The sequence below is a fragment of the Aulonocara sp. 'chitande type north' Nkhata Bay genome, linkage group LG3 (assembly GCF_057382095.1).
Source record: "Aulonocara sp. 'chitande type north' Nkhata Bay isolate Kocher_YH1m ecotype deep benthic linkage group LG3, A_spYH_male_GT1.1, whole genome shotgun sequence".
NCBI lineage: Eukaryota > Metazoa > Chordata > Actinopteri > Cichliformes > Cichlidae > Aulonocara > Aulonocara sp. 'chitande type north' Nkhata Bay.
The window spans coordinates 24,173,622-24,198,674 of NC_141346.1; the positions used below are offsets into that span (position 1 = coordinate 24,173,622).

At 41.0% G+C, this 25,053-nt stretch overlaps 2 protein-coding genes across 2 annotated transcripts; one reads left to right on the plus strand and one right to left on the minus strand.

Annotated features, from left to right (window-relative positions):
• Positions 1 to 486: 486 nt before the first annotated feature.
• On the minus strand, positions 487 to 12,459 carry LOC147334696 (uncharacterized). Its single transcript, XM_086285980.1, has 6 exons — positions 12,390 to 12,459; positions 9,891 to 10,154; positions 8,867 to 9,121; positions 8,132 to 8,242; positions 4,675 to 4,746; positions 487 to 1,349 (listed from the first exon to the last, which is right to left on the minus strand). Exons 1-6 carry the CDS (start codon positions 12,457 to 12,459, stop codon positions 1,261 to 1,263), a joined length of 861 nt encoding a protein of 286 aa, XP_086142106.1. The 3' UTR covers positions 487 to 1,260.
• A 5,971-nt stretch (positions 12,460 to 18,430) lies between these two features.
• LOC147334697 (butyrophilin-like protein 9) lies at positions 18,431 to 23,158 on the plus strand. Its single transcript, XM_086273875.1, has 6 exons — positions 18,431 to 18,633; positions 20,009 to 20,386; positions 20,495 to 20,587; positions 20,668 to 20,765; positions 20,848 to 21,046; positions 21,638 to 23,158. Exons 1-5 carry the CDS (start codon positions 18,540 to 18,542, stop codon positions 20,878 to 20,880), a joined length of 696 nt encoding a protein of 231 aa, XP_086130001.1. The 5' UTR covers positions 18,431 to 18,539; the 3' UTR covers positions 20,881 to 21,046; positions 21,638 to 23,158.
• Positions 23,159 to 25,053: the final 1,895 nt, after the last annotated feature.

A 25,053-nucleotide genomic window follows, 5' to 3' on the forward strand; every position in this document is an offset into this window, starting at 1 on the left:
CTCAACATTCACAAAACTCAAAACCCTGGGTCACAGACCCAGGTACCATGACATAAACACTAACAATAACTTAAAGGTTTCCTTCCTTTAGTTGTGATACTAAAATTTAGTTTCACCGAATCACTCATTGTCCCACGTGTATGTATGTCTCCCCCTTACTGGTGTTATATGACCTTTCAGAACACTAGAGCTGCAACAAAAACAGTATAAGAAAATACAGATAAATAAAGCATTATAAAACACAAAATTGCTTATGCTTTAATTAATTCCTCTGCAGTGCAAGCTGTAATCGGTGTTATCCATTATTTATGTAGTAAGACTTTTACTTGAGAAAAAGACAGAGAAAGCCGCTCAAAGACAAGATACAGCCAGACTCTGGCCTAATAGGGAGAGTCCCAGAGAGATATCGATAACAAAGATATGGACTGTTCTTCCTTCTGTGAAAACAACAAAAAGGTTTTGCGCTATATCTTGGGTTTGGTGGTTTTATTGTTCGTTAAGATCACATTACTATCATAACAAGACAAAATCATTGAATGTAGCAACAGAAAGTTCAAGGCCTATTACAAGCACTGATTTCCAAATCAAGGCATTCACATTTTTGCTTTTGGGTAACTGAAAGTTTTCTTACAGCAAAACTTCTGAGCCAGAAGTTGTGTTCAGTGTATTAAAGAACACACAAAAAAGACGATGAAGAGATGCAAACGCCCTAAGCTGCAGAGCAATGAACAGCTACTCTAAAGAGAAACGGACTACAGAAAGATAAAATCAGAAAAAGAAAACTTTAAATCGAAAAAAGTTGGTACAATGTTGCTAAATTACATCACATGTTCGACAGAAAATTTTAAAAAGCAAAAAAACAAACCAACAAAAAAACCACTAGGACTACAAAAAAAACTTCAAAGTTACTCAAGCTCTTTGTGGTTTCTTCAAAGTAACAAACAGAAATAAGAGTGATATCTACAAAACCGCTGGAAAAAATGACGAAGAAAGACAAAGACACTACAAAGACAAACTCTTAACAATAAAAAAAATGAAAATGTAACATGACTGAAGTAAACACACCTCCAACAAAGACTAACAACAATCATTTCATATACAACCCAACTGCAAAGAGATATGAACTGACCGAAAGTGACAAAATGACAGATTTGTGCAAATTTTAAGAAATGTCAAGAAATTTTAGCTGCTGAAGAAAATTCTTTGAAATCTCCACAAACATTTCTTCACGTTAATACAAAGAATAAATAAATAAAAAGCTTAAACACTTAATCTGGAGTCTTTAGGTGTTTCCTGGCACATGTTTGCCAGACTGAGTGTTGAGTAGAAGGACGCCTCAGAGTTCATATCTGTGGAGAGAGGACAGGTTCAGAAAATGTTCAAACTGAAAGCAGTGAAAGCATTTTTTCCCTTTTAATTAATTTAATACTGAAAGGTTGGCGTCAGTCTCATCTCTCAAAGGTGTTAAAAGTGATGACACGGATGTGGTGGGGGATTTCTGCTTCTCTGTGTGAAGTCTTTTACATGGAGGCGGCAATGATCTCTGCTTCTAGACAACAATGCAGTGTTTGTTTGTGTCTAAAGCATCTGTGTGATGCTTTCATCTCAATATGGACCAAAAGGAAGAAGGAGGCAACCTTATTAAACTTCACCGTATGATTCACCAGCAAGTTCTGTTCTCTGTTCAGACCATTCAGTCAATTTGTTCCAAAGTCCTGTACCACAGCCAGTTTCAGCAGTCCCTGCTCGACCATCAAGCTGAGTATGGAGATGTAATATGTCACAAGAATGATCAGTGGGAGATCTGCACTACAGGGATTTGGGGTTTTTTGTCCTCTGAGGAAGAAAATTGGGCAGTTTGTGGCTGAAATAGGACAAGCATTGCACAAAAGGAAGGATGTGGTGGTAAACCAGCTCTATGTGCACATCAGAGCCTTCGAAACTAAGCTGCAGCTTTTCCAGCACTGCGTGAGGTGCTAGAAAGTTTTCCACAGGACATCATTACTGCACAAGTGACGTGGAATGTGACAGCTATGGGACTTTGTATTGTGGAGTTTATTGAACAGTTTCAGGATATTACATCTATTGAAAAAGACACGTTTTGATTTTTTCTTCTTCCCCTTACTCCATCGACCCTGAAAATGCTCCGTATCAACTGCAGCTGGAGCTCATTGAATTGCAGTGTGACAATGAGTGTAACAGCCAGCACCAATAACTCTAACTGGTTGAACTTTTACCGGCAGCTGGATGAAGGCAGTTTCCCAGTAATGTGAATATTTACAATGTGAGTTGATCTGAAAACGTCAGCGTCAACAGACTGCATACCAGCGAATAGCAAAGACCTTTTAGACAACACAGTAGTCCTCGTGTCTGACAAAAAGGCACAGATGGAGCAGAAAGTATACCATATAAGGCTGATGTCGAGAGAGGTGCAGAAGAAGAAACATGAGCTGATATCAGGCATCAGATGTTGTTAATATTCAGTTTCTGTGACCCACAATAAAAAGGGTTTACTGCCAGGCTGTGGCAGCCTTTGTCTCGGAGCCAGAGAGACCGAGGTTTATGGCACCATGTGAAACTAGAAACTGTGAAAACTTATAATTGGAGCAAATTCATTTTCTCTCATGAAAAAAAAGAACAACATCCTCGATTGTCGTGTTGTTTGTGTCACAATGACATCACTGGGTTTTCAGCTATAAAGACCCGTTGTGGATTAGGTTACTTAGTTAGATTACTTAGTTGTAATGGAAAACCACTGAAACTGAGTAGATTCGAGCCCCGTCCAGTCGCGTAGGAAAAGGGCTACATGTGCCTTACACATCTCAACCGCTGCTCTCAAAGACCAGATGTGTATTAAAATCCAGGGCTCAGGTTTTTCTCATTAATATCAGGATGTTACCTGTTTCTGCAGCTAAAAATATCTGCAGTGATAGATTTTTCTAAAGGTACAATTTACCACTGATAACAATTTAAAGTCAAAATATGGTGTTTAGATTTTTGTATTGAACGTAAGAATAGGATTGTAACTGTAACTGTTGGTGCTGTGAACCTGTAGAAAATGATCCAGAAATCTTGTGCTTCACATGTTTTGAACTTAATCATTAACAGTTTTATTTTTTTATTGCTCAAACACATCTGGTCACCGAAGCAACAATTCTTGTGCTACTGAAAATAAAATGTTAAAACATAAAGTTTATGGCTCGAAAAAGGCGAGGAGGATGTTGTGTTAGGCTTTGCGTGATTTTACCTTAGAGAGCTTAGTTGTGTTTGTCTGCAGTGGGCGTGCCTGGTTAGGTAATGTGGAGCAGTAAATGCCTAATGTATGTTTTGCAGGGCCTGTCATGTAACATTGTCCCACCCTTTAGTTTCAGATCGGTTGCTGAGCTCATTTGAGTTTGTTTTTTTTTTCCTTCATGTTTGATGACAACACCATGTCAGTGGTTTAAGTTGGTTACTGGGTTTGTCCTGGTCACCATGGTAGCACGGACAGGAGTGTGCTCATTGTGGAAAAATAATGTATTTTTAAGTTGTCACATGTTAACTGAGCGTGGACAGTGTGTGTTCTCACTGTTTTATACATTTCAAGTAATGCAGAATGATCACACTGAATGAGCAGTAACATTAGGATTCAGTTTGTGAAGATGCAGCTATTTTATTCTGTTCAGACACAAAGTGAAAATCCCTGAAAATGTCACAGTAAACTTGATATTTGACCTGCAATAAAACAGGACAGGCAAAATATTTTTACTAAAGACTGTTAATTACATTTTTTATTCATGCAAACCTTTGCTGGCAGCAGGACAGTGTCTCTAAGATTTGCTGACGGTAACTATTTTTATGAAATGTGTCTTTTCTTGACAATAACAGAAGAGAAACACAACAGACAGCATCAGGCTTCGGATATGAAGGATTGTAGGCCATTTATTTTCATTTATGAGATTGTGAACAATAAGGGAAACACCATGTTTGTCTGTTTGTTTGTTTTTTTATAAATATACTTACATATTTTCCATATATTGTCTAACTATTGTGTTTTTGGTTCCCACGCTCAGTCTGCATGCTTTTTTTTTTTAACCCACAGGATGTTAGTTCTTCAACAGCATAAACAAAAGCCTGAAGTGTTACATAACATTTGTAGCTGCCTATAAAACAGCACCTCTCCAGTCTGTGTTTACATCATAGTAAAAGAAAAGGCAGCCGACTCCTTCAGTATAAAAGCTCTGTGCAGAAACTCTGAGCATGTCAGTTTCATCACAATAAATACAACTGGGCATCTCTGAGTGAAACAGCAGGAGCTGACTGAAAGTTAAACTAGAGGGCGGAGTCTGGAGCACGTGCTAAAGCATTATGTTTGTAACTATGGTGACAGTTAACCAGTGACAGTGCAGAGGTCTTCTGTTTCTAGGCAGATAACAACAACATGCACATGACTTCACACAGTCTTCAGTACATAGTGGAGGAAATGACAGAGTGAGTTTACAGTGTTTATGCTGTGAGAACTAAAGTTTAGTGCAGCTTGTCCTTTAGTTTAAAATCTCATGTGAACGCTGGTGATTGTTTTTATTCTCATTATTTACAGTTTTATATCACAGAGGCCTTTAAATTCAGTCAGACACAGAAGCCTGCAATAAAAGAGAGAACTGTGAGTATGTGAGTGAGTTTTTATGTTCTTACCTCTGAACGTACGAGGTTTCACTTCCTGTGTGGCGGTAATGTCAGTGTACGAGACAGCAGGGTTCACTTTATCTGCAATACAGAACAGTTCACGTGTTACACAACAGCTGGACTCAGATCCACATAAGTGCGTTTTAGTAATAATGTGGAAGAAAACGTAGAACTGCTGTTGGAAACAAAGCAAACAATGAATTTGAGAATCTGAGTCACATTTTTGGAGAATGAACGTGCGAAGAAAACAAAGCAGTGACGTGAGAACAGCAACAGATCTCCGTCAACACCAACCAACACCCATCATTAAAGTGTTACCTGTGTTTGTTTGTAGGGTTTACCCTGCACAGTGAAGCAAGACGGAATCCCTCTGCTGACATCAGACGTGTTACGTAAACCATGATTATGAAACTGTGTCACATGGGATGACTAACATTCCCAGTGACAGATCCACTGGGAGTGATCACCTGACCTCAGTGAGTTTATGACCAGTTTTTGCAGAACTGTTTTGCATGGGCTTTGCCTTACAACATAAAGCACCTTGATATAGATGGATAGATAGATCTATATCTCAAGGTTCTTTATATTGTAAGGTAAAGACGACAAACAAGAAGGGATGACCTCTCACCTTTATCATTAACAGACTGAGACGGTATTAGCCGTACTCCCAGTGACACATCCACAGTTATCACCTGACAAAAGTGATTTTATGATCAACTTATTCATTGCTAACATGTTTAGGAGCCATTCATGATTCAAATACGTGTTACAGTGTAGTTACTTGTGTTATTGTTCTGTTTCCTCACAGTTTCCAGCTGTGTTCACTTTATCTGCAAGTTTTCATGGGTTCGCACAACAGTCGGATTCAAACATGCAAATCCAGAAAACTGAACTCGTAATAAAGTAAACACACTGCTGAAAATAAGTGAACAGGATTCTTTTGACACTTACGGTTAAAAAAAAAATCACTGTGCCAGGGAAAGATTAGACTGGAAGAGAGCACAGATCTACTAAGACCAGTGGAACGAGCTGTCGCTGTTTGTTCAGTGTTTACTTTGTTTGGTGAACAAGGAAGGAGTTCCCTCTTCATTCCTAGTTCATCCCTTTTGGTGACGAAAAGGAAACCCTCTGATTGCTCATGAAAAGGAATGAACTATAAATAACAGAGTCACAAAGAACTCCTATTGTTTCAGAAACTACGGCACAATAGTGTCTCCCAGTGAAGAATGCAGATAGTTGTTGCGTGACACAGTTTGTTCATGACTTTTGAACTAGACTCTCCAGCAATAAACCTGCTGTGTTATATTTAGGCTCAGATAATATTTAAAGGCGCTGCTTGAATGTGCCAAAGTGGGATTCTGAATCTTCTCTGCTGAGCTCTGAAACAGACGTTGCAGGATGAAGATGAGTAGGCCACAGGAAACGCACAGGGAATCATTTTTTTTCAAAATAAAACAATCTGCAGAGAGTAAATGTTCCACCTCTGAAACCATTCAGGTGATTTACAACTGTACAAAGAACAACATGAAACTAATGACAGTGTTTGGCCAACAACAGTAACTTTATTTATAGATCCTTTTTCGGTTTTTCCGAACATAATTTCTTCTTTTTTCATGTAAACCTTTTCACTTACACCATTTAAGAGATACAAGTATTATTTACAGATATCACCTGACATTAGTTAGATATTTTTATTAGTATTCTATGTTTCTGTAGGTTTATTCCACTTTTTGTTCAGTTTACTTTATTAGTGTTGGTTTTGTATTAACTGGTTAAAACTAAGTGGCAGTGTAAATATTGTGTGGCTACGTTAATTTTAGAATTCTTGCACACAATATCGCAATGATGCACAACCACAATAATAATAGCTTTGGCGTGCCTGTAGGTCATGAATGCGTAGCTAGAGTCAGACTTTTGTTTGCTACTTCCTCATAAAGGCCATAACTATGCTTAAAATGCAGTTTTATGATGCATGAGTTAACCTTTTCAACAGTTCAGTATTGCAGGCACACAAATGCAGTCAAACATCATTGATGAAAGAAACAAAGCTTTAAGAGTTACAATGAATAGAGAAGTGAGCAGTGAATGCATCATCACTTCAACCTCAAATGCATAATGCAGAGAAACTCACTATTAACAAGTCGTTCAATGTAACATCACCAAATTCATTAAAGAAGCTTTTGAGTAAAGTGAAACTGCATATGTGTGTGTCCACCCTGATGTAAACAGTAGATGTTAAACAGAGAACCTGCCCAGCCTTGACTTCCTGATGGATATCTTATTGATTTCATGCATTGCACAGCATTAGTGGTTTCTCATTAACTACTTTTTATCAGGTGACAAAGGTGACCTGATAATGATTTGAAAGCTAGTTTTGAGACATTTGGTTATTCTGATCTCCTGCACAATGGGGAAATCTGGGCTGAGATTAGAGGATCTGTCACAGTAGTTCATCTAGAGAACGGTGGCCACAATCTATCCATTTCCTTCCACTTATCCCTGTTAGGGTTGCAGAGCTAACACAACCAGATTGGTATTTACATGGGCAGTTCACAATTAACTGGCAATTGAGAATTGCCATTTAACCTAACTGCATGTCTTTGGACTGCTTGAGGAAGCTGGCGTACCCAGAAAGGCCCTGGCCAGCTGGTGGACTCGAACTCAGGACCTTCTTGCTGTGAGGCAATAGTGCAAATCACTATTCCAGCATTGATTCATTTTCAGTTAAATTAAGGTTTATTTTTACAGCATCAAAAACAACAACAGGCACATAAAGGCACTTCATGTCGTAAGGTAAAGACGAGTCTACACTATTCAACAGTTAAATGAGTCCCACTATCAGTAAACACTTGCAACTGTGGCAAGAAAAAAAAACTCCCTTTCAACAGGAAGAAAACGCCAACAGAACAAGGCTGAAGGAGGAGTGACCATGTGCTGCGATCCCAACTCTTATCACCACCAGTTTGTGTCCATTTGGAAAATGAATTGCTCACCCCTGCGTCCTCTGTTCCAGATTTTGTTCACAGTATTTGTCAGGTCTCTATCTTTGTCCTGCTGTTTTCTACAGAAATGCTATCTCGAGCAGATTGTTTAGTATTAGCCACCACACTTATGCAGATGACGAATCATTAAATGTCTCTCTACAGTCAAACAATCCAAACAGTCACAGGAATGTTTGGAGAAATCAAAGGCTGACTACTCTAAAAGTGTCAGGGTTGCAGGATTAAGAAGGTTTGATTGAAATGACCTGGATGTATCTGTAGTATTGCCTTTATGAAATGAACAGAGTAGGAGGAGGTAGGACCGGACTCTCGTGTGAGTGCAGCAGATTTTAGTTTTATTCTTGGGGGATGTTTTTTTTAACCGAGACCAAGAGAAAGGAATTCTACACACGGTGAAAGTGACATTGTAGCAACAGGATGTAAAATGTCATTTCTTTTTTTTATTTACATCAAAACATGCTGACCTTTGTGGCTCCTCCAGAGGCAGAGCAGCATCAGCAAAATCAGCATGAGGCAGACACCCACCACAGGAAGAATCACTCGGGGGGAAGAATCAGACGACGAGTCAGGACTCCCTGCTTCAAAACAAAAATACCACACATTGGCCTAAATGCAGACCCACAGGCCTTTGTATAAACGTCCAGCAGGGTTTTTTGTGCTAAACTTGGCTGACAGCACACAGGATCTACCCTTCAGGTAGGACATCAAACAAGTGCATTTCTCATGACGCTGTAACAGTCCTTTAAAGTAAATAGTTTCTTTAGAAAAAACACTCAAGTGGTTGGTGGTTGATACAAATCCATCATTTGAACTCAGTCAGCAGTTTTCTTAAAGATTGCTGACTAACAATTTTTTATAAAGACAAACATAAAAAGGGGGATTTGGGTCTTTAAAACTTGTGCATATTTTGGAACTGAATGAACAGTTGAAGAAGGAAAAGTCCTTCCTTTACACTTTTTAACCAAACTAAACTAATGTTGTGTGGGTAAGGTGTCTGGATGTACTTATGTTCAGATTTGATCAATACTTACTGGGTAAAATTGGAAAAATAACCATATTTTGGTGGTTGCACAAAAATGCATAATAGCATAGAAGCACAAAAGTAGAACTTTGTCATGTAAAACAACCATATCTGGATTCTAGTATGAATCCATCATGCTCACAGTAAGATGTTATTACTCTTTATGTTTTCTGCTCACCTGCAGAAACAACCACCAGTGAGCTGTCTGGTGATTGTCCAACTCCAGTGATGTTACACTTGTAGAGGCCTTCATGTGATTTGGAAACTCTGTGGATGTTCAGGTTTCCTGTAGAGCTGCTCCCAATAAGATCATCATTTTTATAGAAAGTAGAAGTGAAATTGGAGGATGAGCCTGCATTGTGTTTACAGTGCAGAGTTACAGTGTCTCCCTCCGTCACAGGATGGGCAGGACCTTCCAGGATCACAGAACCAGCTGAAACATAAAACGTTTAGTTCAGACTCCCCTTGCAGCATTGGGTTATGTTTCTGAAGCAATCCTTGTTCTATCTACCAGTTGTTGTCTTTTTTTTGTTTGTTTTCTTTATTCTATTTTTCTTTCTTTCTTTCTTTCTTTCTTTCTTTCTTTCTTTCTTTCTTTCTTTCTTTCTTTCTTTCTTTCTTTCTGTAAGCAAGACTTGTTTGGGTATTTTGCAGATAACCAATCCATGTGGAGATGAAATAAGTATTTGACAGAGATGCAACCAGAAACCATTAGCTGTGTTGACAACTAAGCTTTTAGTACTTTTTTTTCCATTTATCTGCATTTGTAAACAGTGACCTGTGCTCTTAAAACAGATATCTGTTATCACCTGTCCTTACCCCTACTTTTTTCTGTTAAAGGTTTGGAAAATCCAAATTCAAATAAAAATGTATAAAAACACGTGAATGTGAACCAAACCTTTTAACCAAATGCTTCACATATTAGAAGCACCATATGGAGCATATGCAGCAAATAACTGGAGTCAGTTGAGGCCTGTGTAGAATAGTTCATGAGTTAAATAAAATTTATATGATTACAGTGGGACACGATCAAACTTCAGATGGTGAATGTTGTGGTTTTTGTGGTGAATTAAAACATCCTGCTTACGTGGCACAAAAAGAGCTGCTTCTTCACAATGATGTTATCTGTAAACGTGTAGAAGCTTTTCAGGTACTTTGAGTCACTAATGGCTACAACTCATGATTTGTTGATCAAAGCTCACCTGTGACAGTGATGTTGATGGCATCAAAACACTCTCCCGTTGCAGACTCACACCAGTAAACTCCAGTGTCTGTTGGATAAAGATCACTGATGTTGCAGTGAGATTCATCTATTCCATTTGAGGATGAGGGACATGTTGTGTTTATGTATAAGGACGTGTTCCTCTTAACTCTCCACTCTGAAGAGTTTTCCTGCCCCCCACAGCTTATGGAGACGGACTCATAGTTGAAGAACTGGGATCTGTTAGGAATGATTCTGAGTGAAGCTGCAAAACAAAAAGAGAAATGATGGCAAACGTAAGTTTATGTTGTTAATGCGCTTGAAGAAAGGAGCGACCGTGAAAGCTGGGCGATGCATAGACGCCTGCTTTAGATGCTGTTTCACTACGGATGTTATTTGGATTAAAATGTGTCTGTTTAGCATGTGGCTGTAATGAAACCCCGGCCTAAGGCAGAATGGCTACCTGTTTACAATGTGATGCGGTTAGCGGCTGCAGTGAGCTACAGTAGCAAACGTAGACTGGATGCAATCGAAGCTTCATGTGCCACCCACGATCTCAGATAGAGGAGCAACACATCACACTAAATGCCGTTAGTGGGAACACACAATAGCAAAGACAGACTGCCCTTAACCTTTAACAATGAAATTCTGACTTTTGATTTTTATTAGTTGTGAGTTTTTTACATTTTGTCCCAAAAGAAACAACAACAACAAATGAAATTAAATATGGGGGAAAAAAATAGATAACAGAAATTTTGAAAAGAGGAAATTAAACTTGACCAAAACAAAGAAACCAACAGAATGATATTGTGCGCTTAAAAAATAATTTTAAAATTTAGAAAAATACACATGAAATGTTTTTAAACTTAAGCTTTTTTGGACAAATTTGCCATGGCAACCAGCCTAAACAGGCTTTGACGTGCAGGTTTACTGAGATTATTCGCGTGCATGACTGTGACTCGCCTGCATTCAAAAATCACAGTTTTGTATTATAATTGTTTTTCTGAACTTTAAAATTTTTGACCCTGACAAATACTTACCCACACAACCTTTGAAATAATAATACTTAATGTGATCAAATCTAACCTGAGACAAGCAATCAGCTCCGAAACTAAAATGAGCAGTCAAGAAAAACCTAAACGCACAAATTAAAATACACTTTGTAACTCTGGCAATTACTTAGTAGTTACATGCAGTAAGTTACTGAGCTGTTACTAAACAATACAACAATCATTTGCTGTTACTTATAGCAACCTTGTAATTACATGGCAGCTTCAAGACAACAATGAGTGCATCTTTAATTGATAAATTCTGGTTGCAACAATAAGATAACTGAAAATCTATGATATATAGAGTAACATTTATGAGCCATTGAAAAATATAATGTATAATATAACATGTAATATACATAACATAAAACATATATAACACATACATATAGATTCTGCTCATAAAGAAGAAGACAGTTAGTGCTTTTGCACTAAATGAGAGCGCTCCAACACACTTTACTCACCAATAACAGCACACAGTGTTGCTATCTCCATGCTGCTGGTGCACTGACAGACAGGCTGATAAACCTGGGGGGTGCCGCATGCTTTCTACTTTTTGTTAGCGTCACAGTGACCACAGCTTCCTGCCGTAATCATCTCCTGTTCTAAATGTGTTAAAAACTTGTTTGTGCAGGATGTGTCTTTTTCTGACACCTCAAATGTCAAAGTGTGTGTAAATAAGTGAACGTGGTCCTGTTTTGCTTTGTTGTGTGTTTGTTCTGTCCTGCCTTTACTCTTTGAACATGGTTTGAATAAATATGTGCCAAACGCATCTGGTCACGTGATAACCAAGAGCTCATCCAAATGTGATCTGTGAAGAAAACTGAAGGGAAGTGATTTTTGAAATTTTCTTTAATGGATAAAAATCAACTGGACCATAAATGTTTTTTTATTTTTGTTTGTTTTTTGTTGGATAATTGTTAATTTTTGATTGAATTTAGTGTCAAGAGCCATTTCAGATGGAAACCCACACAGATGTGCAAGGATTAAACACACGCAGCAACAGATCATAGAAAGTGAAGAGTGGGACATATATAAACACCAAGGACTAATTAGGGAATGACTGGAGGTGAATGAGACACAAGTTAGAATAATTACACACAGATCAAAATCAGGAGCAGAAGATCATAAGGAACGAGGAAAAACTAATGTAAGACATGAAAGAAGACTAACCTCTTAAGTGGAACAGGAAATAAACATCTAACACTGGAGAAGACCTCATGGTCAAAGTACTTAGTCACAGAGGGAACTAAAAACACTAGAAGTAACAGTGAATTCAAACAGGATAAAAAAACAAACAAACCGGAATTCAAAAGTTTAAACATGTAAAAGTTCAGAGGCCCTGACTGCTGATGCTTCTCAGAGCAGCGGGATGTTGGGGCGGAGCAGAGAAGCAGGCCCTGTGCTTATCTCGTGCTAAGGCTGCACAGCAACAGATGCTGAGTCGGCACCAACGGGCTTGGGAACAGCAGGCCTCCACACGTTCAGGGCCAGGCTAAGATGGTGGAGAGGTTGTGGCATGCCGGCAATGGGCAAGGAGAGATGACGGCCTATGTTATGAACTGGGGAGATGGGCTAAAAGGAGGCTGACTCAGAGTCAGGAAGTGAAGATGCTGGCTCTTCTTCTCTTTCTTCTTTTTGGTTATCCCTGCCATCGTCCTCTGTCACACTGTGTGTCCTTCTTCACAGCATCCATAAATCTTCTCTATCCACTATCACTCCTCTGCACCCAAACTCCATTTAAAACTAATCAGGAACAAGAATTAAAATAATAAACCTGAAACTAAAGTTCAATGTTACACAAATTTGCGACAGAGAATCGGAAAAGCCTGAAACTCAAATGCAACACAAAAACCCTCAAACGACGATGCAAATATGTGAAAATGAGTCTTTGTCTCCTGATCGTAGACTGCGGGCTGTAATCAGTGATCGATGCACTGTGTCAGGTTCAGACTGATGTTGTCTCTTTCAAGAGTGCAGCTGCACATTTTTATCACTTCATCACAGGAGCTGTGCCATTATTTGCTAACTCAGCACTGCTTCAGAGCTGCTTGCACATCAAAACTATCAGGATGTCACAGTTGCCAGCATGGCTGCAGTTCACCAAAGGTGCTGGTATTCTGCTGAAAGCACTTTCAGTAGAACAGCTCACCTCACCTGGCAGCTCACCTTCATAGACATGTCTGATGTTTCATACTCCTGTAAAATACATTGATTTCAGGCTCTTTGCAGTTTTATTAACCAGCTGTGTGTCTCGGCTTGTTGGTGCTTGTTAATGCAAATGTCCTGCATGGATCGAGCCAGCTCTGGACCTGGTGTCTCCTCTATTCTCACAGAATATCTGAGAGTGAAAGTCCTTTTCAGATTTAATGTGTGCTTTTTGTGTAGAAACAATAATTCAGTGTCAGGGGTGATGAGGCACAGAGCCCAGAGCTGGCCTACCAAAAGGTCCATTGGATTACTTTATATGGTAAAAAAATGTGCTGAAGAATACATCTTGGAATCTGCAGCCTTTTTTAACCAAGGGGAAACACAATGAATCACAGACAGAGGATGTTTAAATTTGGCGCAGAGATGTGAATAATCGTCTGTTTAACAGCTGACTTCCTAGCAAAAAATTACCCTTTCCTAGCAAAGCATAACAAAGTAAGATTAGTAATCTCACCGGGTCCTTAGCATCTTCCTCTGTCACACCAACCATGTACATGTCCTCCTTCATTACATCCATGAATCTTCTCTGTGTTTGTACCTAATTCAGCCCTCAAAAGACCGTCTACTACATGCCTCATTCACTCATTCACACACACATTCATTCCGCACATTTATCAACCACATAAAACACAGCTTTCACTCATCACTATGCCTGAGTTGCTTCTGTGTAAAGATTCTTAGGCTTGTTGAGTCTTGCTGAAACTGCTGCTGGTGGTCGGGTCGCCTGAATGATTTGGGAGTTTTCCCAAAATCTCTGATGTTACTTTTCCATCCTCTGTCTCCCCATCAGAAGGTGATGGAGCATGTGATTCTTCGTGATGTTATGGTTCATGAGCCAAGAACAATTGTGTGATCTGTGAAAAGCAGAGCTATTGGCACAGATGGACGGCCACTGATAATCCACATTAGAATGAAAATAACAAACACTGCTTTTGTCCATCACATCCAATCAGAAACAAAAGAAGGCGCCGGATGTTATTCTTCAGAGCATTTGTGCTGAGAAATGAGAAGACAAATGTTTGCATTTTCCGCTTTTCTCTTCCAGTGAATTTATCCTCAAAACATTGTTGCTGGTAAAGCTAAAAGCTGTGCCAATAATTTCATCTCACTAATGGCATGTCACCATTTTTAATGATGTTTCTTTGTTCTGCCAGGAAGGCCAATTATCCGAGTATTTCCAGATTTTGTGCTGGTTAGTCATGAGTCATTACTTGGAAAATCCATTGCTGGATATCACTCTGTGAAACTGGTCTGCACTAAAAACCTCCCTGCAATTGTTAAAGTAGCTAGCAGACTCTATGGTTGCTGGAAATTTGTATGGAAGATGCTTTTAACACACCCAAAGAAAGATTCTAGGTCTGACCAACCGTCTCAGTCGTGGGCAAAAAGATCACAGTCAATAAAATTCTAAAAGATAATTTATTGACAAAAAAATCAAGAGATAAAAGATAAAACAGTCCAGTGTCCCATTTATGAATCAATCTTCGCCAGCTGCTCTCGGGCGTAGGAATGTGCAGAATCCAGCCGGTCCTGCAGCTTCCTTGCGTAGTCCCGGCCTGGTGGTGCCTCTGGCACGTCCGGGGGCTTCCCAAAAGCCAACTCTGCAGGAGTTCTCAGCTCTCTCCCTAACATGAGCAGGGCAGGCGTACATTGGGTGGAGTCTTGCACTGCCGACCTGTAGGCCATGAGGATAAGGGGAAGATGGTAGTCCCAGTCCCGTTGGTGTTCTGAGGTAAGGATGGCTAGCTGCTGGGCCAGCGTCCTGTTAAACCTTTCCACCAGTCCATCGCTTTGGGGGTGAAGTGGGGTGGTGCGGGTCTTCTTAATCCCAAGGCGTTCACACATGGCAGTAAATACCTTGGACTCAAAGTTACGCCCCTGGTCACTGTGGAGGGTCTCTGCTGTTCCAAAGCGGCTGAACATCCCCTCCACTAATACATCAGCGACAGTCTCAGCCTCCTGATCTGGGATGGCGTATGCTTCCGGCCACTTGGTAAAATAGTCCATGGCCACAAGAACATAGCGGTTTCCTCTGTCTGTGCGAGGAAATGGGCCCATGACGTCCACAGCTACTCGCTCCATTGGGGCTCCTGCTGGTTGCTGCTGAAGCTGAGCCCGGGACTGGTCCTGTGGCCCTTTGTGTGAGGAACATGCATCACAGCTGCGGCAAAAGTCCTCCACATCCCTCCGCTGTTGACCCCAGTAATAGCCCTGGCGGAGGCGGCGGAGAGTCTTGGAGACCCCAAAGTGGCCGGAGCCAGTGCTCCCATGGCAGGCTTCCAGCACAGCTGACCTCAGCGACCTTGGCACCACAACCTGCCACCTCTCCTCCCCCGTGGCAGGATCCTTCCAGGCACGCTCCAACACCCCCTCCTTCAGCCTGAGAGCTGCAAACTTGGCCCATAGCCCCCTGGTACAGATGGAAAACCCAGTGACCTCATCCCAAAGTGGTCGCTCCCCCTTCTCCAGCCACTGTAGGACCGGCAGCAGGTCATTGTCTTGTTCCTGCCGTGCCCTCAACCCCGCTGCATCCACCACCAGAAGAGCCCTGCAGGCGAGCTGTGCTGCTCCGTCTATTGACGTGAGTTCCCGCTCTATTTCCTCTCGCTTCTTACAGTAACGGCAGCCAGCTGCAGCACATGGGCGGCGAGAGAGGGCGTCTGCGTTAGAATGGTGCGTCCCTGCTCTGTGCTCCACAGTGAAATTGAAGGCTTGGAGCTCCTCCAGCCAGCGAGCCACCTGTCCCTCTGGCTCCCTGAAAGACATCAGCCACTGAAGGGCAGCATGATCAGTTCTGATAACAAATGCTTTGCCGCACAGGTAGTACTTAAAGTGTCTCACCCCCGCCACCACAGCCAACAGCTCTCGTCGTGTGACACAGTAGCGCCGCTCACTCCTTTTCAGGACCCGGCTGAAGTACGCCACCACCTTCTCCCCTTCCGGCCCAACCTGCGACAACACCGCTCCCAGCCCCACATTACTTGCGTCAGTGTCCAGGACAAAAGGCAGGGTGGGGTCAGGGGGGGCAAGGACTGGGGACTCTGTCAGCGATCTGCGGAGGGTGTCGAACGCCTGCTGACAGTCCTGTGTCCAGATGAAGTCACGGTCCTTCTGCAGCAGGTGGAAGAGTGGTGCGGCTATGGAGGAAAAGCCCTTCACAAACCTCCTGTAATAAGACGCCAGTCCTAGGAAGCTTTTGAGCTGTTTCTGGTCCGCTGGTGTGGGCTACCCGGTAATGGTGTCAATTTTTTCCTCCAAAGTGCTGATGCCCTCACGACCCAGCTTGTGGCCCAGAAACTCCACCTCCCTCCTCATGAAGTGGCACTTGTCGGGATGCAGCTTCAGGCCTGCAGCCGCCACCCTCTCCAACACTTGTCTCAGGGCATCCAGGGCAGCATCAAAGGAGCCCCCGTGCACTAGGAGATCATCCAGGTAAACCAGACACCGTTGCCGTGGGACGCCAGCCAGCACACTGTCCATAAGCCTCTCGAAGGTCGCAGGAGCGTTGCAAAGACCAAAGCTCAGGACTTTGAACTGCCATAGTCCCCTGTTAGTGCAGAAGGCTGTCTTCGGTCTGGATTCCGGGGACAGTGGCACCTGCCAGTAGCCACTCCGCAGGTCCAGGGTGGAGAACCAGGAGGACCCGGCTACTAAGTCGAGAGACTCATCAATCCTGGGAAGGGGGTAAGAGTCCTTCTTCGTCACTTTGTTGAGTGGTCTGTAGTCCACACAGAAATGCATCCTAGGACTTTTTTTCTTAGGCACCATCACCACCGCGGAGGCCCACGGGCTATCAGATGGCTCCTGATGACTTTGAACTTTTCTTGTCCATCTTCCATTGGTTTTAATTTTGCACTCCAGTATGAACACAAATCCCCCAACTCGAGGATCGCCACAACATAACCTAACAGACCTACATCTTAGTTCACAGATTCACTTTGTCTAAAGTGTATTTCTGGGATTTCACACAACCCAGGATTCAAATCATGAATACATAATGGGCTTGGATTTACATCATTATGAATGAAATGTGCTCTATTTGGAAGCAGCAGGGCCCCCTCCCCCTTCGAGGGTTGTGTGAGACTTTAAATCATCAAACTTTAAATTATAAAGTTGAAATTGTTATTGATCCTTTACCCCGAGTCCTAAAGTGTATATTTATTTTCTTACTCTTCTTATATTTATTGTTTGTTTACTTGCACTGCTGTAACTGGAGCCTCGTCGTGTCGTCTCTCTATAACTGGACTGTATGTAGCGGAGATGACAATAAAGTTTTACTTTGACTTCAGCAGCGAGCAGGCGCACCTCGTTAACGGAGGGCGCCCTTACTCCCAGCAAATTGGCGATAGAAAACCGATCGGTGCCTATGCCACTCCCAATACGCGCTGGCTGATGTCGGGGCAGCATGAGTACAAGCAAATTTACTCATGTCGGCAGAACGGGCTCGGGCAGCATGAGAAGGCTACGAGCATTTTTTTTTGCTTGTTTTTTTTTTTTTGCCGATGCCCGTGATGCCGCCCCTGTCAGGCTGCTTTTACTGTATGCTCACCGCTGACCCCTTTTCACACTGTGACACGCACTGAAAATCGTGTCACATCTGCCAGCGTTTCCCAGTAGTTCAGAGATGTACAGATATGCAGAGGGAGATGTTGCAGCTGACTCTGTGACCTTCGTAAAAAAAACCACCAGGCAGTCTGCCTTTTCTTTGTGTCTTGTGAAAGAATGAGTCTTTCTAAAGAGCTCGCTGAATTAGAGGATGGTGCAAACACTGTCAGATCCGTGGCAACAGATAACATGACAAAGAGGTCAATTTCTACATTTACTCTGCAATAAGTAAGATTGCATCAGTAAGGATGGAGCATGTTTTCGGTTTGTGCAACATGAATGTAATCCATGAAAACTTAGTATTACAAGTCACCGGTGTAATTTACATCAGGGCACCTGGCGGTACTTTCTGCCTGATGGAGACATTTGCTTTCCCTACACCAAGTAGAGAAAGAGCCAAATTACCGAAATGACGCGGAACCGGAGTTTGTACGGCAACTGTACCTGAAAAATGTAGTCAAGAAATGAATTTCTGTGAATCTCTATTGAATTATGCTATAAAACTCGAAAACGCGGAGACAAAGACCTGTGAAGTGAAGTAGTAAAGCTTTAGTTATTTTAGTAAAGAGTTTAACCAATCAAATCGCAATGCGCATGAATCTCCCCACCCCCACCACCATAATGTCAAACTGCTTGACTGTGACAAGTAGTCATTGAGCGAGTAGGAGGCAGAAGAAAAGCCGACTCTAGCTTTACAGAAAAAGACAAACGAAAAGAAATAAAAGAAGAAGAAGAAGAATCGTCATTTCACTCAGACAGCGGCTCTATATTTGTTATCATCTATTATGTGTACCTGCTGCTCAGACTCAAAGAAACCCTCTTTCATTGTTACTCTCTGGGCTTTTATGCTGTGCTTCATTGTCAGGAGTCCTGCTCAAGGTAAACGGATCCATTTATTAAACCACCTCAGCATCCGTGTGTGTTTGGATCGGCGCCGTAACTGTTACATTTGTGTTCTGCACTGCAATGAGCGACTTTCCTCTCACGTTTGCGCGTTTATGTAGACTTAATGTGAAGAAACGTTAAATAATCGAACATTAAAAATCAAATCGTATCTGAAAATATGAGCGTCCTGTCTTTGTGTTGAGATCTAACGAGTTCACACGGCGTTTATTTAAAGCTGGGGTTTACGTTATGGTTGTCTAGCAACCGATAGATGCTTAAACATAAAGAACAGGACAAAAGGACACGTCGGATTATACGAACGAAGAAAGCTGGTTTATTATTAGGAAAATATTCACATAGGAGCAGAATTACAAAGTCTTAATAGCTTTTTAGCTTTTCTGGGAGATATATTTGACTCAGAACTCTTTTATTTTGTTTTTAAGATCAAAAAAATAGGTTTAGATTTAGAAAATGTATATTTATTTATTATAAAGGACTCCAAGATTAAATCTGAAAAAACCCCAAGAAAACCCCCAGACACTGAAGTGGAGCTCAAAGGTTCAGATAATCTGATAATAATCTGTCTGATCTGATTTGTAAAAGATCAGCCTGTAGCTGGTTAGAGAGGTTTGTGACCTTTCTTCATCTCTTCCTGGTTGTGAGGTTAATTATTCAGCACCTCCTGATGTTTCAGTGACTTAAGTCATCATTTATGCTCTGATGATTTCAGTATGTTGAAGTTTCTCCCAGAAGCAGCTGTTCTCTGTATTTCCTCTTGACATTAAAAATTAATAGTGAGCTAGAAGGACAACAAGCTGACTGCTTTATTAAATCTGCTGACACTGCATGTGTCTCATCCACAGGCAACAGCTGCTATTTTCCATTTCAACAAATGATTAGCACCACAGAGAGATCCGTCAAAGCCCTGTATCCGCTCTTACTGCACAGACCTGCGATATAACAGGTTAAAAAGTGAAACAAATACTAACCACTCACAGCAGATGGCTGCATCTCCCTGAGGCTGGTTCTGGAGGAGGTTTCATCTCGTTAAAAGGAGTTTTTTCATTCCACTGCCAACTGATTGCCCATTAGAAGAATCGGATTGTTAGTGTTTTTCCAGAAATACTGTAGGATCTTTATCTTACAGTATAGAGCACTTTGAACAGACAATTTTTGTAATTTTAGCACAATATATAAAACGGAATTGAACTGAATCTCTTCACTAAGTTTTTGGGAAAATAAGGCTTTTTTTAAATGAAAAAAAAGTTTTTGTATCCCAAGCACAAAAACTCAAACTGTTCAGGTCGTCAGTGTGTAACTCCACAGGGGTCTGTGGGAGTTCGGGAGAATTGATTTTTCGTATTTCCAGGTGAGGTTCTGGTGATTGGCTCAAATCTTCCAATCATCGCCGCTCCAGGTGATGATGTCATCCTGCCGTGTCACCTGGAGCCCACGTTCGATGTCCAGGGTCTGACGGTGGAGTGGTCCAAACCCGACCTGAAGCCCGACCCGTTGGACCGGCTGAGCCGAGTGGAGTACGTTCACCTGTACAGGGACAGGCAGGAGGTCCCCGACATGAAGATGGCCTCGTACTTCAGGAGGACGGAGCTGTTCATGGACGACATGAAACACGGGAACATTTCACTGAAGATCCTGAACGTGTCGGAGGAAGACAACGGCAGATACAGATGTTTCATCCCCAAGCTGCGGAGCAGAGTCAAGTCTGCTGTTGTTGAACTTGTAGTCGGTGAGAAGATTTGTTTTGTTTTTAACTCATTTCCAACTTTTCAGGCAAGTTTCACAAACAGATTTCGACTCTACTGGTTTTTGAGGTGTTTTTTGTTTTGTTTTTTAGATCCAAACAATACTAAAAACCTGACGACAGACAGCCCACTGCATCCCCAAATCCTCCAAACTCCAAATCCTCAGGACACGACTCCAAGAAATAGTGAGAGTCCAACAGTCCAACTTTCGTCTGCATCATTTCCATTTGAGAGATATTTTTAGTAAAACGTTTTCATACATCAGCAGGTCGGTCCAGGGTCTCTATGGTCGTCGTTATCTTTGCCTTTATATCAGTTGTGGCTGTCGCTGCTTTCACTCCATGTTTCTCTGACAGTGTAAATGTAAGAAACAAACAAATAGACACAAATTTGTTGTTGATTCTTGTGTCATCAGATTGGCTAATTTTTCACCTTCTTTCAACAGAAGCAACCAGAGGATGATGAGACGCAAAGATAACAGTAACCTGGCATTGTTAGGAACGCTGGTGTTAATGGAGCTGAGAGCGTTAGAGCTTTATCTTCCCTGGATCTTCAATCAGGTTGGGAATTCAAACCAGCAGCCACAGAGAGACACTCGGGTCCAGCAGCACTGAGATCATCATAAGGTCAGCCTACAAAAGGATGTGAGTCTGACTGGGGTTTGAATCTTGACGCCTCACCTGAACAGCTGTGTGAAGTACACTTATAGAGCCTAAAAACAAATCTAAAATAAAGCGTTGTACTCTTAGGAAACCTTAACACTAAACTAATTTTATATTAAGATCAAATGAATAACAGAGAAGTTTTGAATGTAAGTGGGTTGGGATGCAATGAAGCAATGGTTCTTGGATTTAAATGTGACCTGTGAGGTAATTTTGTTTCCAAAGTGTGATTGTTTCCCACATCGACTCACGTTGGTTAAACTATCTCACTGTGGAAAACACTGAAGGGTTTATTCAAGGTTAAAATAAATTCCAAATGTGCTTCCTGGTGATCATAAAGAGCTCTGGTCTGTGGAAAAACCCCTCCCTCACCAGTTTGAAATGTCAGGTTACAGTTACACCATTATACTTAGTTTTCTTGGAATTATTTTTAGAGTTACTGGAAATTGTTAAATGCAGAACGATCAGCTGGTTTCAAGATATCTTTAACTTGTGGTCTCATTATGTAGCTCCAGTAGCTAATAGCATTTGATTTATTATATTTATTTATTTATCTAATTACTTATTTTCCAGCTTTAGTTGTGATCAAGTGCTGGCTGATGTGCATCACCTGCTGAAAGGCAGTTTGGTTTGGAAGGTTGTCCAAGATGATCCCAGCGTCCACTGCAGATCACAGCGTGTGAATATTCTGAAGATTTCAAAAGCATCAGCAACTTTCAAGTGACAAAAACTGGATTTATGGAGTTCATGTAGAGACGTCTTTTGTTTTATTGACTGTATTGTGGAAACGGAGTCTTTGATAGTTCATTTGATCAGATCTGATTGTTTTTCTTACTTCACATGTTTTCTTTTGTTTTTTCTACCATCTTTAATGTCTCAGTGAAACTGAACTGTGAGTTGAGTACTTGGAGTACAGAAAGACCTCCTGCACTGTGTTAATTAACTCCAGCACTTTGTCAAATGTATGTGCACTGATACAGTGGTTCCTTCATTTAACCACACTTGTATTTAAAAGATATTCTGTAGTGACTGGGTTTAAGGTTAAAAGGAATGGCTAATTTATTACATTTATTTTTGAACCTGCTACTTGAAAGGTTGGTGGTTCGATCCCTGTCTGCTCCAGTCTGGATGCCAAATATCTGTAATATAATCTATCATTTTCTTATACAGCCCACTGTCAGCCTTTTCCTTTACCCCCTCTCTCTTTGCTGTGTGCCTTGCCTATCAGTACTACACTCTGCTTTTTTCATCTGCCTGGCTTTCCCACTTTTTCTTATCTAACCTTTCTTTGAATATTTTCCCGTACTTCCTCATACCACAGCAAACTTTCAGTGTCTTCTTTCCTCTGTCCAGAGTTTCGCTCAGCACTATGGCTCTACTTTTCCCTGTCATCTGATAACACTTCCCTACCACCCAGAGCCTTTCTCAGCTCTTATCTGAACTCTATGAAATATTCTTCTTTCCTCAGCTTCCACCATAAACTCCTTGGATCTCCCTTCGTTTCCTCTTCTAACTGACATCCAACCTGTGGGACAAACACTCTGACAACTTTCAACTACGTGCTGAAATAATGCCAAGTGTCCTTCCTGACACAAGCCTCCCCCATGTCCCTCTTATGATACGCCAAAATCCACACTAATATGCATATGTAAAAAGACAACACAAATTTGACAATACAGCGTTATATTCAGTATTGGGTAAACAATATATAAGTATTTTTGTAGACTGAGAGATTAAAAAATGTGTCAATGTGAATAACTGAGTCATGGCTCGGGCTGACGGTAGATAGCTGAATGAATATGAAGCGACATACAACTCTTAACTTGTTTGATTTTAGGTGCTCACCACCAAAAGACTGTTACAACAGTCTGAGGGAGCTTTAACCTGGTTACCTGGTTGTGTATCTGCTCTCTGAATTGTATCATGCTGCTGATCTTCTTTCAGGTCATTTGAGTTTTTTAACATTCGTCAGTGTGTTTTCCTTCTTATTACCTGTTGGCATCTTGCATTTTTTTGTGTGAACAATGTAACAGCACCATCCCTCAGATGTGTGCTATGTGAAGATGTTTTAAACACTTTTACAGTTTAGTAAAAGTGTTTGTTTTTCTTATTATTATGTGAGAGACATCAGCATCTCAATACAGACTCAAACCAGCAACCTGCAGTTTATAACTCAGCTGATCATGTCCCACCCAAGTTACCCACCCAGGTTTGGCAAAGTAGATCCAGCCCTGCTGAAGCTTTTCAACCACATCTGTGCGCTCAAACCAGTGACATATTTAAAGGGTTTTAAACATTTCAAGACAGGAGCCCAACAAGATATCAGCAGGGACATTTACAAGGTCGACCAGCTGATAAACAATGAATCCAGCGACAAAAAGATCCATTTAAAATAAAAACAAGAAAAAAACAGAATAGCTTATCATCATGTATTTATGGAAAGATGGAAAGTTTGACAGGCTATTCGCACGGAAACACAACAAGCACAGCTGTTACACTAGATCGACATCCCCCACCTGCAGGAACATCCTGTTTTCTTTATTTGATTCCTGACAAAAGGTTTTTTACACTGTACACTCTACATGTGTGGTTACATCAGTTTCACAGTGAGCATGTTTGCAGTGGCAGTTTGCTCGTTTCTCCTCCTCTTCTTTTCTCTTTTTTCTAAACTGAGCACCTGATGGCTTTGAACTTTTCTTGTCCATCTCAGACAAACTTCCTCCAACTAAATGATAACAAAACCGAAGTCCTCTTATGTGCCCCAGATAGACATAGACCCAGTATAATAAATGCTCTTGGTCCTCTTTCAGCGTTTGTAAAACCATCTGTCAGGAACTTAGGGATTATCCTTGATCCTGCTCTTACGTTAGATAGTCATGTTAAATCTCTTGTTCGGTCCTGCTTTTATCATTTAAGAAATATCTCTAAATTGAGCTCTATAATATCCTATACCGAACTGGAGATTTTTATTCATGCTTTTATTTCATCACGATTGGACTATTGCAATTCCCTGTTTACTTGTTTAAACAAAGGTTCCTTGGAGCGTCTGCAGATCGTTCAGAATGCTGCAGCAAGACTTTTGACGAAAGTTTCTAAATATTCACATATAACACCGTTGCTTAAGCAGTTACACTGGCTTCCTGTCGAATTTAGAGTCCATTTTAAGATTTTGGTTTTAACTTTTAAGGCTCTTCGACAACAAGCACCACCATATATTATTGAACTTTTGCAGCCCTATGCCCCTAGTAGGTCTCTGAGGTCGAGTAGTCAGGGCCTACTTGTCATTCAGTATACGAGACTGAAAACTAGGGGTGATAGAGCTTTTGCTACTGTTGCCGCTCGACTTTGGAACTCCCTTCCTCAGGACCTACGATCCGTTGATTCATTGATTACTTTTAAAAAACAGCTAAAAACTTATCTTTTTAAAATTGCTTTTTGTTAACTTTGTTTGTTTTTTTGTCTTTTAATCTGTTATATCTGTAAAGCACTTTGTGATGTCTATCTAGAAATGTGCTATATAAATAAAATTTTACTTACTTTTACTTACTTTATTTCTGGGATTTCACACAACTCAGGATTCAAATCATGAATACATAATGGGCTTGTACTTACAACATTATGAATGAAATGTGCTCTATCTTGTGGGATTATAGCAGCCGCCCCCCTCCCCTTTCGACGGGTTGTGTGTGAGACTTTAAATCCTCAAACTGTAAAATATAAATTTTAAATTGTTATTGATCCTTTAACCCGAGTCCTAAAGTGTATATTCATTTTCTTACTCTTCTTATATTTATTGTTTGTTTACTTGCACTGCTGTAACTCGTCTCTCTATATTCTGTACTGTATGTAGCAGAGATGACACTAAGAAACATCTCTAAACTGCGACATATGGTTTCCTCAGCTGAACTGGAAAAACTCATTCATGCATTTGTGTCATCACGCTTAGATTACTGTAATTCCCTGTTTACTAGTTTGGATAAATCATCTCT

Excerpts from the sequence above, each read along its gene's own strand:
- LOC147334697 (XM_086273875.1), top strand. The coding sequence starts at position 18,540 with ATGTGTACCTGCTGCTCAGACTCAAAGAAACCCTCTTTCATTGTTACT. Across the intron at positions 20,588-20,667 it reads GGACACGACTCCAAGAAATA|CAGGTCGGTCCAGGGTCTCT; the intron begins GTGAGAGTCCAA and ends TTCATACATCAG. Across the intron at positions 20,766-20,847 it reads GTTTCTCTGACAGTGTAAAT|AAGCAACCAGAGGATGATGA; the intron begins GTAAGAAACAAA and ends TTCTTTCAACAG.
- LOC147334696 (XM_086285980.1), bottom strand. The coding sequence starts at position 12,459 with ATGCCACAACCTCTCCACCATCTTAGCCTGGCCCTGAACGTGTGGAGG. Across the intron at positions 4,747-8,131 it reads CCTCTGGAGGAGCCACAAAG|ATAAAGTGAACCCTGCTGTC; the intron begins GTCAGCATGTTT and ends TCTGTATTGCAG. Across the intron at positions 1,350-4,674 it reads GAAACCTCGTACGTTCAGAG|ATATGAACTCTGAGGCGTCC; the intron begins GTAAGAACATAA and ends CTCTCTCCACAG.